Source organism: Labrus bergylta, chromosome 5 (genome assembly GCF_963930695.1).
Source record: "Labrus bergylta chromosome 5, fLabBer1.1, whole genome shotgun sequence".
Lineage (NCBI taxonomy): Eukaryota > Metazoa > Chordata > Actinopteri > Labriformes > Labridae > Labrus > Labrus bergylta.
In genome coordinates, this window is record NC_089199.1 from 9,268,734 (window position 1) to 9,285,903 (window position 17,170).

The 17,170-nt window shown below is 38.0% G+C and overlaps 1 protein-coding gene across 1 annotated transcript in view; it reads right to left on the reverse strand.

Moving 5' to 3' along the window:
• Positions 1–676: 676 nt before the first annotated feature.
• Positions 677–17,170, reverse strand: part of LOC109986186 (protein phosphatase 1 regulatory subunit 1A) — a 30,028-nt gene continuing 13,534 nt past the window's right edge. The window contains exons 3-7 of the mRNA XM_020636713.3: positions 9,880–9,917; positions 9,658–9,721; positions 7,584–7,766; positions 4,047–4,172; positions 677–2,851 (exon numbers count right to left, since the gene is read on the reverse strand). Of these exons, the coding sequence (XP_020492369.1) occupies positions 2,769–2,851; positions 4,047–4,172; positions 7,584–7,766; positions 9,658–9,721; positions 9,880–9,917 (494 nt within the window). The 3' untranslated portion in view covers positions 677–2,768. The remainder of the gene's footprint in view (positions 2,852–4,046; positions 4,173–7,583; positions 7,767–9,657; positions 9,722–9,879; positions 9,918–17,170) is intronic.

Here is a 17,170-nt window from a genome sequence, read left to right on the forward strand (position 1 = left end):
CCCATAAATGCCCTTTCTCGTCACATTTTAATGGGAATGCAGATATTTGTTTACACATTGGACATTCTAGATCTCTAAAATTAGTTGAAAATTCAAAGACTGTGTATGATTAACAAAGAAAAACAGCAATCACCAATTTAAATGTTTTATTGTATCAAACAAATTTAGATTACATACGTAATCATCAATCAATTCAAGTAAAATTGGAACAAAACTCCAAAGGTGTAATACATTTAAAGAACAATATTACCCGTCAAAACAGAACAAATGTTACATGGTCCATAAATACACTGCAGAAGAAGAAAAAGAACGTACACAGGAATGTTTTACCATCTTTCTTTGTTCATTGTGGACATAAGGGTTGTTGTTGGCAGCTCAGGGGGAACAAATGTAAACAGCTTAATCTGCTTAAAACAAGAAAAGTAAAACATTTGCTTGTTTTACTTTCCTCCGACCTGTCACAGGTTATGGAAAGATTGTCACATAATCTACAAAATAAGCTGCTTCATTGATACAATTAACAGACAGAATAAGCAACATGTCAGTGTGTGGTGAAGCCTTTATATTATATCCTTTGCATACAAACTAGAGATGCCATTGCAGTTAGCGTCCAGTATTTTAAATGTTAAAACGATGCACAGTGAAGACCTTAAGTTAAGACTGAAATGATATTACATTCTGTGCCATGCATGAAGTTTTGTTCATAACAGGGATTGACCTTCCCAAAAAGCATTCAAGTGTCAAATATGTGGGTGCAATTTGTTCACCGTGGGGGCTTTTCCCAATTCAATGTATTGTTTACAATAAAAAAAAACGTATCTGCAGATTAAACCCTACTGAAACCTGCTTCAAATATAACACACAGTTATCTGGTATATGATTGTACTTCTGTAAGAAATCATGATATCACTGGCAGATTATCGGACGAATTATTATTCTCGTATCCGAATCATTTCTTTTTACTCTTATTACAAAATCCAAATGAACTTTTTTTTCAGTCAAAACATGAAGTCAGCTCATTTAGACTTCAAACAATTATCATTCATATTTTTTCTTATCAAATGGGCTTGTGTGTGTGTGTCTTTGGAAATTGTAGAAATTTAAATTTTTCTATTCTGCAGCTGGGGGCGGGTCTATGTCTGTGTTTGATTGACAGCAGCTAACAAATAAAGATTTCAGCCTGCATGTTATGAATGGACCGGGTGTTAGTGGTGTTAAAAAATAAGGACCACATTGTATCTAGAGCCCAAAAAAATCTGAAGGTATGTTTACATATCTCATGTCCTAAGCTAGCTAACCTACAAACTGAAGTTAGCAGTGAATGTTTTCCCTTTGAATGTTCGTTAGGTAGGTAGCTCGTTGGACAAGCTCAGGTGCACGACAAGGCATTTGTTCTTTTTTTTTTGAGTGAGATAAGAATATAGACGAAAAAGATGCAAGTGAAAAAAGAAGGTTGACATGTGTTGTGTAGCAGGCTGCTGTTTGACTGTCAGTCTCAGGTTCTGTTCAGACTAACGGTCCATTTCTGATTTTTCATTTTTACAGGTTGATTCAAGGGTTTAGACAGCAACAATTTACCATCTTGAAATTATTAGTATTATGTTTTGCAAATCATATATAAATCATAGCTGGTTTAAAATACAATGGCCCTAAAACTACTAGAGTGCGTTGTATGTCACTCAAAGCTTAACACACGAGAACCACTGTAAATACAGATTGAACCAAATGCAGATTGGTTGTCTTGACCCACAAAACTGATCGTTAATTCTAATTCTAAAACGTTTCACCTGATACAACCAGGATGGTGGCACTTTATGTTGATTTGGTTCAAAAAAGAAAAAACAATTTGGTTTGGTTTTTAACTGGTTGGAGAGAAGGTCTCCATTAGTGTAGGCTACATCTTTACATCCTGGTATTTCTGCTAATAGGGGGCACCATCATGAAATGTAGTAAATGTTAGAGTGTACATTTCTGTCTTTTATAATTTTTCCCATGGGCAGTAAGTGCCAAGTGAATTTCACTTCAAAGCAGATATGTTTTAGGGCTCTAATGCTGCACCAAAAAAACATGCAATTTATTTTCAACTGAATAAAAAAAACAATGTCTTATCCATTGGAGTAAATATTTAAATTCTCCCAGATGTTGTAGTCTATGTTTCACTCTCAGCACCAAACTCATTGGGAGAAAAATATCTGAATCAATAAGTGATGTTTTTTATCCCATTAGTTATGAGGGGAAAACATTTGTATTGCAAGTTGTAGAAGTCATGGCACATAGTTCATGAAAAAAGATTAGACATCCAATGTTTTTGCAAATTTTGGTGATGCTATGCATGTCTGTTTATGACAATGATTGTGTGAACGAGACAGGCGCTCTTTCCTAATTGAATTTTTAATTCAATTAAATTCAATTGAATTTTTAATTTCCCTCGGGATCAATAAAGTATCTATCTATCTATCTATCTATCTATCTATCTATCTATCTAGTAACTCCTAGTTCAGTTCGTACAAATAGTAAGCTAGATTTTGTTAATTGCAGGGGGAAGATATAGAAAACAAGTATAGCATTATGGAATACTTATAATTTACACAGTTTTTTAATAAAATAAAAGTAGAAACCTTTGTTCTCTGGTGGAAACTAAGGCCTGACTGTAGAGGAACGTAGATGCCCTGATGTCTGTAAAAAGTAGATCTGCAGACACAATCTTCTGTCATTGTGTTGGGCTGGCTGAGCAGACTGAGCAGCATTGAGTTGAACAGAAGACTGCTCTATTTATCCTTCTCCTGACTGCTTTTCTTTGCCTTCTCCTCTGCCGGCTGACTCGCAGTGGATGCTGCTGCTGCTTTTGTGTCTGTAAGATATAGACAGAGAAAAAAAAGACTGTGAGAGAGAGAAGAGGCTGACTTCTGTGTTTCTTAATGGACTCTTGTAGCTGAACAGTAAGAACAGAATAAATCTCCAAGTTAATACTTGTTGACTCTTAAAATAACCCAAATTATTAATAACAATCATAATTTATGCTTTATTGATCCCGCGAGGGGAAATTGGTTTTTACACTCTGTCTAGTTAACATGCTATACACACATAGGCCGAAATACACACACATGCACAAACAGGATCCTGTGGACATGCACTAATGGAGAGGTCTCAGAGTGAGGGGGCTGCCCACAGTGGGCGCTCCTGAGCTGGTGGTGGGGGTTAGGTGCCTTGCTCAAGGGCACCTCAGCAGTGCTCAGGAAGTGGACTGGCACCTCTCCAGCTACCAGGCCAATTTCCGGACTTGGTCCGTGCCGGGACTTGAACCGACGACCCTCCAATTCCCACCCAAGTCCATACAGACTGAGCTTCTGCCGCCCATTATGTATTTCCATTGACTTTGTATCCAGCCCGACTACCTTTAAAACTAGCCTTGAATAAAAGCAATGGGCTTTGCCATTTGCCTTTAACTTGCACTCTTTCTGAAGGCCAGCAGGGGGCAAGTCCATATGTTGCAAAACGTTTGATTTGACAATGCGCAAAGAGTGTCGGATCCAAAAAAAAAAACAGGCCAAAATCAAAACTCAAGGTTTCAAAACTGAATTGCTAAATCCAACTAAATCAACGTACAGTCCACTATCTGGACACAAGTTAAATGAGACATAATGTGTGTTACATACAACATCTTAAATTCCCTCCAGAAAGTAATAAACAGTAATTTGTTTTGTTTGTTTGTTTTAAAATAATCAATCTTCAAATGCCTGTAACAGTAAGAAAGAAAGAAACAAATACAAAACAAAGAATTAAAATGTGCACACTCTCAGTTCAACCCGTATACAATTGTTTTCTCTCTTGCACAGGCGCTAGCTCTTAGGCATTGCTATGTGAAGTGTGGATCAAGGCCCCTCCAGAGATGTTTGTTGACAAGCCATGATTACATGACACCAAGCCATGCCTGCTGAACAGTTCATCATATCTAAATAAACTCTGCACAGTGAGCAGATGGTGAGGAGTCCCCTGAGAGGAGAGCATTCCTGTTTAAAACTGAGGCTCTTTTGACTCTCTTGTACCTGCTTGTGCATTGTTTAGTTGCGTTGAGGGATCTGCTACACTGGCAGCACTGGAACATCCTGCTTTCTCGTTGGAGAGGGGGCACTCGAGCCCACCTGCAGCTTCTAGGCTCTCTCTGGAGAACTCTGCAGGAAGCAAAGAGATGAGATGAGGGTTTGGAAAATGACATATATCAAAGCAGACACAGAGGTTGGCAGTATCTTTAATATATTGGTAATATATCAAGCTGTCTGTGGACAATGGCCCTTAAGCAATCTCCTTCCTTTTCATTTAGTGTATCAAATTGAAAAATAATTGTCTTTTATTTAAAAAATAAAACGTCTTTAGGTGGCAACTGAGTCAGGTAACATTTCTGTAGTGTTCAGCAGTATAGGAAGCCTTTCTCGGCCACCAGGTGGGAGGTTTTATTGGTGTGTGACATCACGTGAAAATGTATTTAAATCCCCTGTTGTACTGTGGCTGTTACACATAAAGCCTCAATAAATTGTAACTTACAATGCAATGTTAAAAGAAGCAGCTGCAAAAACAGCATTTGAGGCCTCAACAATCACAAGAGAAGCTAAAAAATAAATCCTTGAGGGGCTGTATAATGTGTCATCCCACCTTGCAAAGCAAATCCATTTCACCTGACATTTCCAGCCGGTGTTATTTAGTCATACTGTGTGGATTTAAAAGGCTGATCTGGTGAAGTTAACCTGCCCTCAATGGGCTGGTGTTAATGATCACTGATTTGTTTTCCCAGGATGTATTGTGCTCCTTTCATCTAGACTGAGAGGTGAATTTGCTGTTTTCTAATTTCAATTGGCCATGTTTTAATTTAAGGCTTTAAAAAAACATCTCTGTGTGCCCTGGTGAATTTAAGTTAAATAATAAATTAACAAATTTGGCACTTCTCAAAAGCAGCCCTTGTGATGCATTAGTTCTGGACAATCACTGAATGTGTGTGTGTACAGTGTGAGCTGTACTCTAATCTACTCAGCAGCCATTAAAGTAAATCATCTGGCCTCAGCAGGAGCTGACCCTCTGTTTTTGGCACTGGACAGACACACTGCCTGCCAATGTGCTTCAATTGCACTAAGTGTCTTTATTTGAGGAATAACTTTTTTGCAGAGTGTTTGATGAAAAGGTCGATATCACTCTAATATCTGACTGGTTAGCTGAGCTAAAATGCTCAATCTCATTGTAACAAAGTACTGTATATCTGCCAGAACTTCTTTATAACTAGATAAAATCAGTGCCTGAAAAAATCCCTCGATGCTCGTAGTGGGTTGGTCCGCTCTAGTACGCATACTGCCACTTCTAAATCTTACCCCTTGGTGTACCAGGACTTTTTCCGGTACTGGGACTTTTCCACAGGTGCCAGTACTCTTTCCTGTTCTCTGCATATTACAGCTCGTCTTGGCTATTCATAATAGCAACTAAAATAAATCACCCATGGGCCATGAGTACAAAAAGGCACGCGTCATTGCAGTTCTAATCACGTAACGCTTACTAGTTTATTTAATGAGTGTAACATTATATACCGGTACATGTGAACTCATCAGTCACTGCATTGTCGGATAAAATAGGTAAAGGGGAGTAAAACGTACACAATGGCAATATTGCGTGGCTCCAAAAGGGCAAAAAGACGACACGAACCAGAGCAGAGTTAGATTATGACACAGCTCTCAGACAGTCCATTACCAGACCGCCAGAAAACAATGGTCTATAGCCGCAAGCTTTACGTTAGCGCCTCCGGCAGCAGCGATGAGTCAGATGCAGCACCAACATCTGTTGATGGTACAGCAGCTGAACGTGACTGAACGTGAATGAAATGGTTCATTTGCAAAGACACAATTTTAGGGTGCTAGACACGTCGCAAAGTCAGCTCACAGCTGCTCAAACACAGCAGGAACTTGGGATGTCAAGTGAGTGGAGCGAGTGTATAATCTGTTATAACCATCATTTGGTGCTGACATGACGAAACAACTATTCCTTGCAAACAATGGACATTGAGCATTGTGATTCGGTGATACAGAGATGCAGAAGTTCTTCGTTTTTGTGACACACTCACAAGAGGTGTATAAGGGGAGTACTAGTTTTAATCCACTTAAAGCACTGGAAAAATAAACTATACACATTATGTAGTTAAACAACAGTTGTTTCAAACTTTCTGCAAGAAAATGGTAAAGAGTATATACACAAAATGCCAACCTATTCTTTAAAGGGTTTCTTTCCATATTCCCACTTTCCCTCGTGTCTATATTACACCTCTGTTGAATCCTCTCCTTCAGAACCCTCTCATACATTTACATACATCCCTTCCAGCAAGTATTATGCTGCCTACATAATTTTATGCTTTACTTTTCATCCCCCTTTCCTTCCAATTCCTTCCAATTCTTTCCTTCCAATTCTACTCCCTTAACTTCATGTTAATAAGCTCTATATCCTTCATCTCTTCACTGCACCACCCCGTTAAAGCAGAGACCTCCTTATCTCTTGACGTGTCCTTCCTTTCATTTAGTGTCTTCCCACAATCTTCTACCCATTATGTCTGACAGACACCCCTTTGTTGGCACAGTCACTCATAGTCTTTAAAACAACTCCAGTGTGCAATGTCTGAAATTGCAGTAATGGAAGGTAACCAGATATTTTGACATAATTGTTCTTTACTTGAGTTCAATCAATCCAACAGTTTGGATCACTGGTTACAGTTTGAATCAACGTATCAACTTATTCATCAATTAACATAAAATTGATATAGCACGGACTCTATTTCTCTGTCCTGATTCATTATCCAACGAGCACTCAGAATCAGCTTGTGACCCCGCTGTTCTAGAGACACTGCAGCTTCTTTACTTTATCATTTGAGAGCCATTTCTGCCAAAAGTGTACACATGACTTCAAGTTCCAGGAGCCCTTTCAAAGAGCCAAAAAGGACTCCCCCATCACAATGTCATCTAAGTTTCCATGGAGGTCTAAAAAACCCATTAAGATTAGGCAAATAAGGGGCACTGGTGGCGCAGTGATTAGTATGCGCGCCCCATGTATGGAGGCCATAGTCCTCCAAGCGGCCGGCCCAGGTTCAAATCCAGCCTGTGTCTCCTTTCCCACATGTCATTCCCTACTCTCTCTCTCCCTGATTTCCGGCTCTATCCACTGTCCTGTCTCTCCATTAAAAGCCCAAAAATAAATCTTTAAAAAAAAAAAAAAAAAAAAGATTAGGCAAATAAGTATACTACTATAGTTTGATAGTGCTTGCCCCCAGAGAACGGTCATTTTGGTGGGGTGAATAAAGTCACGAGGATTTTATTTAGACCCTGGTCCATGTGAGGGAACTGCACTGATTGCCTCTAAAAGTCCCTGTTCCCCAAGTTACTGCGGAGATGCAGCTCCATACGTGTTACTACTCAGGACTGGGAAGCCAAATTCTCTCTCACTTATCCACATACATAAACATTGTTACTTCATCCAACTCCTCATAAGGATCTCATCCAAGAGTTTAAATACTCAGGTTTTCAAGGAGGTTTTATGTTGCTGATTAGACAGCTGCATACCCTCCATTTGGCAGCGCAGTTTCTCAAAGGCCTCCACTGTGGCCTCGTCGTCGTGTGGGAGCTCCTCCCCAGGGGGAAAAGAGTCAGGGCTGGGCCGGTCTGACAGGCAGCTCTCTGAGGAGCACTCGTCCCCAGCGCCTTGCTGCTGCCGGTACAGGTGGTGCTCCACCATGAACTGCAGCTCTGGGAGGAGACGGAGATCAGAGAGAACGAAAATAAACGATGGAGAAAGGTTTACAGTTTACAGAAGAGGGAAGATAAGAGGGGAGAGGCATGGATTGGAGGAATGGAAGAAGGAAGAAATCACCGGGGAAATGCCAGGAATTACATTTAGCAAATGGTAGAAAAAAACAGAGCATAAAGAGTACACAGAAAAAAATAGATGGAAGGAATGGTTGGGATCCAGCATTAAATTCAGCACTTACATATATATATATATATATATATATATACAGAATATTGTAGGTCAAACATTTTCAATAAATTATCAAAATGTAATTAACAGCCAGCAGTTGTGTGGGGAGGCAGGTAAGGATGCATCCGAGCTGGGAGATGTTTAATCTCCTCTTAAATCCTCCTTCATGGTTTTATTACTCTTAATCTCTTTGCAGTGGGAAACTGAAGCTTGCAGATTAACTTCATGGGTTTATGCTACCAAGTGACTCATCACACTAAGAGCTCTTTAACAGTGAAACTAATTGAAGAATAAACATCCTCGAGCAGCAAGTTTCACTTATCTCCTTATTATTGTTCCCTTGCTTCGGTGAGTTTATTGTAATTTATTCTGTTTTCTACGCATAAACACACCTACAATTACCTTCAGTGTTTGTATGTAATTGGAAATGTGCACACCAAATTTGCTTTGCTTCACATTGCTGTGACAAAAACAGAAATATCCGTTGAACACTTTTCAGGTTCTGTGTTTTTTTTTTTCAGTCTGCATTTAAATGGAGCAGGACCCCAAGTGCCCTAATCTCACAAAGACCCAATTACAAACTGAAAAATTGAAAATTATGGTACAAAAACCAGAGATAATGAAACCTTGCTGTGCCAGGGGCTGCTATAATTACCTCTATGTTAAAATAGACCCCCCAAAAAACACTTCCATAGCTTACTGTAACTATTTTAGTTAAATTTTCCTGACATTTGGCAAAGTGACGTCCCATTAGAGGATAGGTTGACCTTTTTTAAGGTTTAACTCTAAACAGTGTTACATGCCATAAGGTATGATAAATGCAGGTGCATTTTCTGGATGCTCACTCAAGGTGTGTTTTAAAGTTCAATTGAACTCTATTCAAATGTTTTTTAACATTTGGGAAGATGGAAAATGTGGTCCAATTAAGGTCTACTGAAACACATTTGGTGTATAAATCTTGCTCTATGTAAAGAGTCTGACTGAATTGTTTACTTAAACTTCTTTGAGTAGATGAAAAATATTGGTGATTTTAACAGAACACTGTAATTGTTCTCGCTTTAATACATCTAATTATTTGAATTACAAATTCCCAAATTGGTTTTGATATTGATTTTCACTATCTGAGGTTCGACTGGAACTTTTAAAACTATATCATCTCAGAACACCTTCTTTCTCTACAACGGTTCAACTTTAAAAAAAAAACAAAAAAAACAATCATGACATTGTAATAGTGTTGTATAGAAATGTGTTTAGATAAGTAGCTAATTCTCAATCCTCAGAAAAGTTGACTAAAATTTGGGTTACTTGATAAACTCGCTTGAGTTAGCCAAATGACGCAGGCTACTTCTGATGTCACAGTTTTTGGTGTTATATCTTCTTTGTAATTTCCAGGACAGTAAAAGCAAACAGTCTATCCTGTGGACTTAATAACGTTCATATTGTGATTAGTTTATCTGTTTCTTTTCGTGTATTTTTCTCATGCACTGTACTTTTCTTATTGCACACCAAGCCTACCAATCAAGGCTGTTCAAGTGTTTCTACAACATTTTCTTTCTTACTCTGCAGCAATATCATTTACAATCATTTCTTTTCACTATACCAAATGTCAACATCACACAGAGACTGATAACAAGCCACTATAATAATAACACACTCTACCTTTCATCGTAGGTGTTCCCTTCTGCCCTTTTCTCCGCTGCCGGGGAGAGTTCAATAACGCTGCCTGTGAATCATCAAAACTACAGATGAGCTGGGCACAGGGCACTCAGATGCTTCAGAAGAGATTACAGTAATTTAATAAAAGGAATCTATAATTCACCTAGTTCTATTCATGCTATCATATCTCAATAACATGATGATCATACACAATGAGTAATATACCTTGTACAACTGGGTTGGGAGACGATCTTCATCAATTTCTGCAACAAACAAAAGCAAATAATCATGAATGGAACTTCTTAACTACAGTTAAGAACAGCAGTAAAATAATTAAAATAAGGGGAAAAAAGCAAAACTGAAGAAAGGGGACAACATGGGAAATAATGAATTTTTTGGTAAAACACATTGTACAGTGTTGGTACTGTTCACTACAGTACAGTTAATCTGTTACTGTGTCAGTGTCCTGAACTGAAGAGCTGCTGTGTCTCCTCACAGTACACAGCAGAGACGATGTAAGGCGACCTCCAGCCAGATGCTTATCTGACTCACTACCAGCCAAGCCTGTTTTCTTTTTCAATTGCTGTGGGTGAAATATTCTGTGATTTATTCTCCACTCTCATTTTCAAATTAAAAAACATTTTCTCTTGATATTTTTTGCTGAATAAGGGAATGCTTATCCACTCTCCTCATTGGGGTCTGTGAGGAGGTGGATCCCTGCAGCTGCTGATGGTAAATGGTAAAACACTGTTTATCCAAAAGTGAGTGTGTTGCATGCTGACATTTAGTACAGAGTTGATATACACCTAGTTGCAAAGTGAAAAGGTACAACAAGCTTAAACTAATTCAGTCTAACACAGCAATCTTGCAATAGATCCAACTTCATTAAGGTAATTCTCTTCTCGTTGTTTAAAAGAAGATTTGAATCAGCTTTCACATGATTTCAAGACTGTTTGTTTAGCTGTCTTTAATATCAGCTATGTGTCACTAAGACCCCGTTTACTCCTGGGGTTAAATGTGTGTTCTGTATCTGGATACATTAACCTGTAAATGAAAAATGACAGATAATACAAGATGTAAGTAAATAAGTCATGATTGAAGACAATCAAAGCCAGAGGAAATGCAAGTATGCTTAGAAATGGAAACCAGGATGCTTTGATTCCCAAAATCCATCATCCATACAGATTCTGCATTTTTACAGTCACAATAAGAGTCAGACAAGAAACTTGAGAAGCAGTATGGAGTGGGAGTGAAAAGGCAAGGTCTATAAGCTGATCTTTGGCTGCAGTTGCATGCATATTTTGCACAGCAATTTATGCTAAATCAATGCTAGGTGAGTGCTGATGGGTTGAGTTTGTGTTCCTTCCCTTTTCATTTCCACACAGACTATTTTCTTTCAAACAGCCAAAGCTACCTGAGGTGGAAAGATATTTCTTGTGCTAAAGAATCAAGGACACTTATTTAAAAAAATACAGTCCTGCACCTGCAATTTTATAAATACATTTTTTAAAAGAGATTATGATAACTAGGGCAATATAAAAATATAGATGGAGGCTATATTTAAAGATGGGATTGTTAGTCATCCAGATTACAAGTCAGGACACAGTAAGGGTATTTAGTGTGTGCACCAGTAAAAACAGGTGCAATGTGCACATAAATAGCTGTAGGAATCATATTTGCTCAGGAGAAGAAGGAAACTCCACTATGATACTACACTCAGGTCATGTTTCTTCATCATCTGTTGTCAATATGTGTAACTCAACTCTGTGGTCATTACATGAAAGGACAGAAATAGAAAAAGAAAATCACTATTGGAGTGCAGAGAAATATGGAACAATGGTGAGTGTGTTAAACCAGCATCCAACTCCACGTTTCAGCGTGGAACTTTTTTCTAGGACACTACCTTGTTGCCTGGCAACCTGTGCATCCCTAGGCATTAGGAGGCACTTTGCCATTGTGTGTCTGCGTGTGCTGTTGTGTGTGTGTATGTATGTGATTGAGCGTATGCATATGTTATTCCTACTTAAAAGTATTCACTAGGCTGTTCAAAATGCCACTGATGTTTCTCTATTCATCTCTCTATCTCTCTCTCTCTCTCTCTCTCTCTCCCTCTCTCTCTCTCTTTCTTTTTGCATTCAAACACGTTCTCAATGGCACACAAAAAAACCTTAAATTGAATTTCAAGTCGGATATATCTCTGCGTGTGTATGCTTAGGGAAATGTTTAAAAGTGCGTCTTATTTTTAGCCTCTTGCAGAAGTTTGAGAAGAATCATACAGCCATTATAGATTATGTTTGAAATCAATGACAGGAAATGGGCCAGCCTTGGGATGTTCCTCAAGTCAGAAGGAGAGCTTATGATTTATAGACTGCTATTTGACAGACAGCTGTCAAACTATGTCTGGAAGAAAATTATTAAACCATCAATCAGACTGTGATCTGTGAATTTAAAGGGCTGAAGATTTGGAACAATCACAACACTGAAAATGTGTAGCTCTATTCAGACTTTCAAAAGAAATTATAAAAATCAAATATAAAGTACTAAGGGACTATATATCATCTTCTACCGCTTCTTATATTGTCTCGTCTCCTACCGCACTGCCGCACCGCACCATAGCATCATATCATATATCGCGTCATACAATATCATAAGATAAAATCATATCGTATTGTATCACATCCTATTGTATCGTATCAAGTGTCATCGTATCATATTGTATTGTATTGTGTCATTTTCTACCTTCTCATACCGTCTTACCATATGGTATGGAATTGGATGGTTTGGTATCTTGTGGTTTATGGTAACATATTCTGCTTTTGCATCATTTTTTTATCATATTATATCGTAATGTATGCTATACTATACTATACTATCAAATTGTATCTCCTTCCCTTTCATCTGTGTCGTTTTTATTGCAGGATTGGCATCATATTTCATGATCTGCATTGACATCAGATAAGAGTCAATGAAAATACTGTTATTACAAGAAAATGACTTAATAGTAATGAGAATTTGAGAAGACTTAAATTGAAATGTTTTATGGAAGAAGAAATATAGCATTTAGATGTAAAATATTACTACAGTGAGCCCCTATGCTTTGATTTAAATAGTTGTAATAGAAGTCGTAGTAAAGGTAATAGTTGTAGTTTTAATAGAAGTCGACACGGTTGAAATGCAATGTGTGTCAAGAAACCTCAATCTGATTCTCTGCAGCTGCTATATTCAGATTGTTTTCTCTGTCTGGAGCCCATCTGTGCTGCAGAATGAGAGAAAAGGCCAATAATAAAAATCCGCTCTGGCACTGATGAGTCTATCACTGTAACTCCCTGCTGACTGTCAGTCTGAAACAGAGCCAGCATAAAACAGGGACCAGTCTTCTGCCTCCACTTTATTTAGCCGAGCCGCTCTGATTCAGCTGCTGCCTGCTGCTGCAGTCCATGTGAATTCCAGTTTCTGTGCAGCATCAGATGAAGAAAAGAAAGCAAATCTAGAAGTCTATTAGACTGTGTGTTAAATTAGAATATGTAAAGGGGAATATGTTAACACACAGCAGGTTTATAAGGGCTATGTTATCTTTGCTCTGTTTACATTTGTTTACTGTTGCTAGGTGAAGAGCAGCGAAAGTGGTGGTGGCCTCTTTCTCTATTTGTGCACCTGTAACAATATGACTCCCTTATTTTAATATCAAAGAAAACATCGTTCTTCCTCCTCTACTCCCTCCTATTGAGTTTAAAAAACGCAACCACTTACTTTATTCAAACACAACATTACCTCCTAAAAACTAGCAATGGTGATCATCGTTCATCGTAGATAATGTACATAAAAAAAAAACAGTTTGCAACTTCAATATTTTTCCTTTAATAAACTACCTCTTTATATCTACAAGCCTATTCTTGCTCTGTAACCTGGGTTGAGGCTAATAGGCAAACGATGACAATGGCAGGGAGGGGTAAAAGAGGAAATGGTGAATCAGATGCAATCCTCGAATGGTAAATATTACATTTTAAACTGTAGGTATTCAAAATTACAGATTAAAAAAATCTTACTGTTTCCTGCAGCTGGATTATAACCTAGAACTTTCTAAAATAGCGATTAGCAATAAGATAACATGGAATCAACAGGACACACTTTTTCAAGATCAATTTTGATTTTGAAAAAGTTGAATCAAAGAAAAAGGATTTAAATTGTCTTAATAGAAAGGAGTGAAATATTCTGACGACATCTTGTGAGACAGTGACTGAATGCTGCATGGCACTCCACCTTTAAATTCATGCTCTAATCTTTAATCTCTTTTTTTTTTTAATTATTTAACTATCAACATTCAAAAATAAATCATGCTAAGTGAAGAGCAGAGTATGTAATTTCTTGAGGGCAGTTTGAAACAATAGTAAGCCAGAAGCTGTAAGGTTTCTTTGTAAGGTGCACTATGGAGTTTTGGTAGAGAAATGTGAAAGTTGGAGAAATGTACAGATTCTGTGGTATATGTTGATAACTCTACATAAACTGTCCTCAGAGGAATATCTGCTCCCTGGATCACTGTTGGAAGATAAAAAAAAAAAAGAAGTTATGGAGGGGGGCCCGCAGCAGTGAAACCGTAACTCTCCTGGTAGCTTTTTAGCTCCAACCAGTGTTCCAGGGATCATTTTTTTTCTTTGAATAAAGTTTGTGTATACAGTTGAGGAAATATAGCATAGAACTGTTTCACTTCTCCAACTTTCACATTTCTCAACCAAATCTAAATAGTGCACCTTTAATGAAGTGTGAGCAGGGCTGAGACACTTTTGGCTAAACAACGAACACAACTTTGAATCTTTAAATTGATGAAAGGGAAAGGTTACACAGGAATAGAGAAGCAGTTTTATCATTATTCATTATATAAACTAGAAATCTGAACGTAAAAAGAACATTTTAACCACCACACACAAACATGAACAAACCTCTTAAAATATTGAGTTATAGTTCAAAGATCTGGGGAGATTATTCACTTTTCTTATAGACTTTGTTTATCTAATCTGAACAGAAAGACGACATAGGCAGAAACTAGCTTTGCTTTTTTCAAAGGTATTAGTAACATGTTAATTAGTGAGATGTATGATCTGTTTCCTTTATCATGAATCAGGCTGATTCTCTCTGTGTTTGCAGCCGCTAGCTTGAGCTTCATAAATATAGTACCAAAAAGAAATTTTACTGAAATTACATTTGTACAGTATCAATCTTCTTGTGTTAGTCTCATCAATACATTTAGTTAGTAGAGATTTCCTTATATTGGGAACTATTTCTTTAAGGTAAGGAAGGCAAAAATCACATTCTATAAACAGATCATTTTTCTCTCTTTCCCCTTATTTCCAGTTACAGCATTACTAACTTTGATTAAGTTTAGTGTAATTTCAGTGTCAAATAATCATTTACATAATCTATCTGTGTTTATTAAAGAAATACTAAAAGACCGCCCTGTTGCTTTTATTATAACCTTCAACCTGAATTTAAACGGAAAGATTAGTGTACATATTGTGAAAAGTGATTTCAATGTCTGTGTGTAGTTGTAGTCATAATACAGAGCCTTTAAAGTCCTTTTTAGTGTCAGCTCTTTCAACAAGGTCTTGATTAAAAATTCCAGTCAATATTGTACATCTCTTCATATGCTAAGGGATTCATATATCTGCCAAAGTGTTTCAGGTGGCAGCACACTCCATCCCACAGAGCAGCTGCTGCCACGTTTGCTTGTAGAGATGAAGTATCCCACTTAAAAGGCTCTACATTACGTGATTGTTATACGTGGGCAGGAGGATATTTCCACTCATAGAGGACCTATTACAGAGAACTGCTGTTTAAATTTTCAGCAACCAAATGTTAGCAGCTGCTCAGGAAACCTGAAATACTTGGATAGCTGACATTCTTCAAGTTTCATGTGCAATATTAAATCTACATTTTTGTTTTTTGAGTTTAACTCTCCAGTTGTCTCTTTGTCTCTCCCCCCAGGAAACAATAGAGACATGAATCTTCCCAAAAAGCCACCCTCCTCTTCAGGGGGACGATTGAAACGATTCTCACTCTGCAGCTCCTCTTCCTCATTATTCATCCCGCTCTGCTTCTCAGTCGGCTGCATGCATGCGGCTGCTCCTCTGATGTGCTATTGGGGTTCACAGTGCACAGGGCAGAGCAATCTGCAGAGCATTAAATAATGCAGGGTTCTGTCTGATGTGGGGCACACCATTACTGCACCAGCACCGCTCCTCTCCCTCATCATCATATCTGTCCCTCTCCTCCTCCTCTTCCTCTCTGGCACAGCTTCACTCTCTTACACACACATCTAACTGTCTCTGATTGTGTCTGATTTGACGTCTGTCTCCGTCAATGCCAATCTGTCAATCTCTCTGTCAAACTGTATCTTTTCATGTCTCCAATCTCTGGTTGTCTCTAATTATTTTGTATTGTGATGACACACAAACAGTTGGATTCAGCCCAATGTGTAATAAAAGACAAATCCATCAAATTTAAATTTTCAAACAGCCAAACAGTTCTTCACTTATAAAAAAAGATCAATTTCCCAAAACATAGTCAGCACCTGACTAAAAAAAGCAATGGAGTAGATTGCATTTGATAAAACCAAAAGGAGAAAATAGTTGAATCAGCACTAATCACATATTTTACAGCACACACTTTTCAAAAGATAAATTGCCAATTAAGTCATAAACTAAAACAAACAAACATAAATTATGAGACACAAGAGTAGCTGAAATAAAAAGGCTCAGACAGTCTACAACAGTGCCATTTTCTCTGGTAGCCTACACATGGGTACAGCTGTTCATCAGGCCAAATGTCAGCATGCTACCAGGCTAACAGTGTGGAAGTTCACCAGGTTCACAAGCTGAGGTTCTCTCATGTTTGTATGTCATTTATCCTGAAGGGGAACCTGAATCTCTTGGCACATGTTCATGGCTATTCAACCGATTGTGGTTAAGATATTTTCACAAAAAAAACATAAATGGATGTTAACCTTGAGGATGACCGGGAGGTCAAGTCAGGAAAGAAATTTCAAGGCAATCCATAGAATAGTTGTTGAAATATTTTAGTCTGGACCAACAGACACTTTAATAAACATTGGCAGCAATGAATTTGTGTCACCATCATGGCTGTAAACATACAGTACCTGTTGACATACTCCCAGATATAAAAAAAAACAATGATAGTATCCAGCAGGAGAAAGTAAAGATGCTAAAATTAGCAGTCTGCTTTCTTGTTAAGACTCTGTTTAAAGGTCAGGCTCATTTCAATTATCTTCTTCTGTTGAGCCCATGTACATGCAGAGCCACAATAACCACTGAGTATAATGTAGTATTGTAAGTGTGTCTCATCGTTAAAATATGTATACATGACACAACAACTAGATTCATCAAGGGAGCTTTGTGTTGGTTGCAGGCGATAGGTCGGGGGCTGGCAGAAAATTGCAGACTCTGTTGTGCTTGAATGTAGGGCTCTGAGAGTCAGCCAATGGGGTAGCTCAAATTAAAGGTAA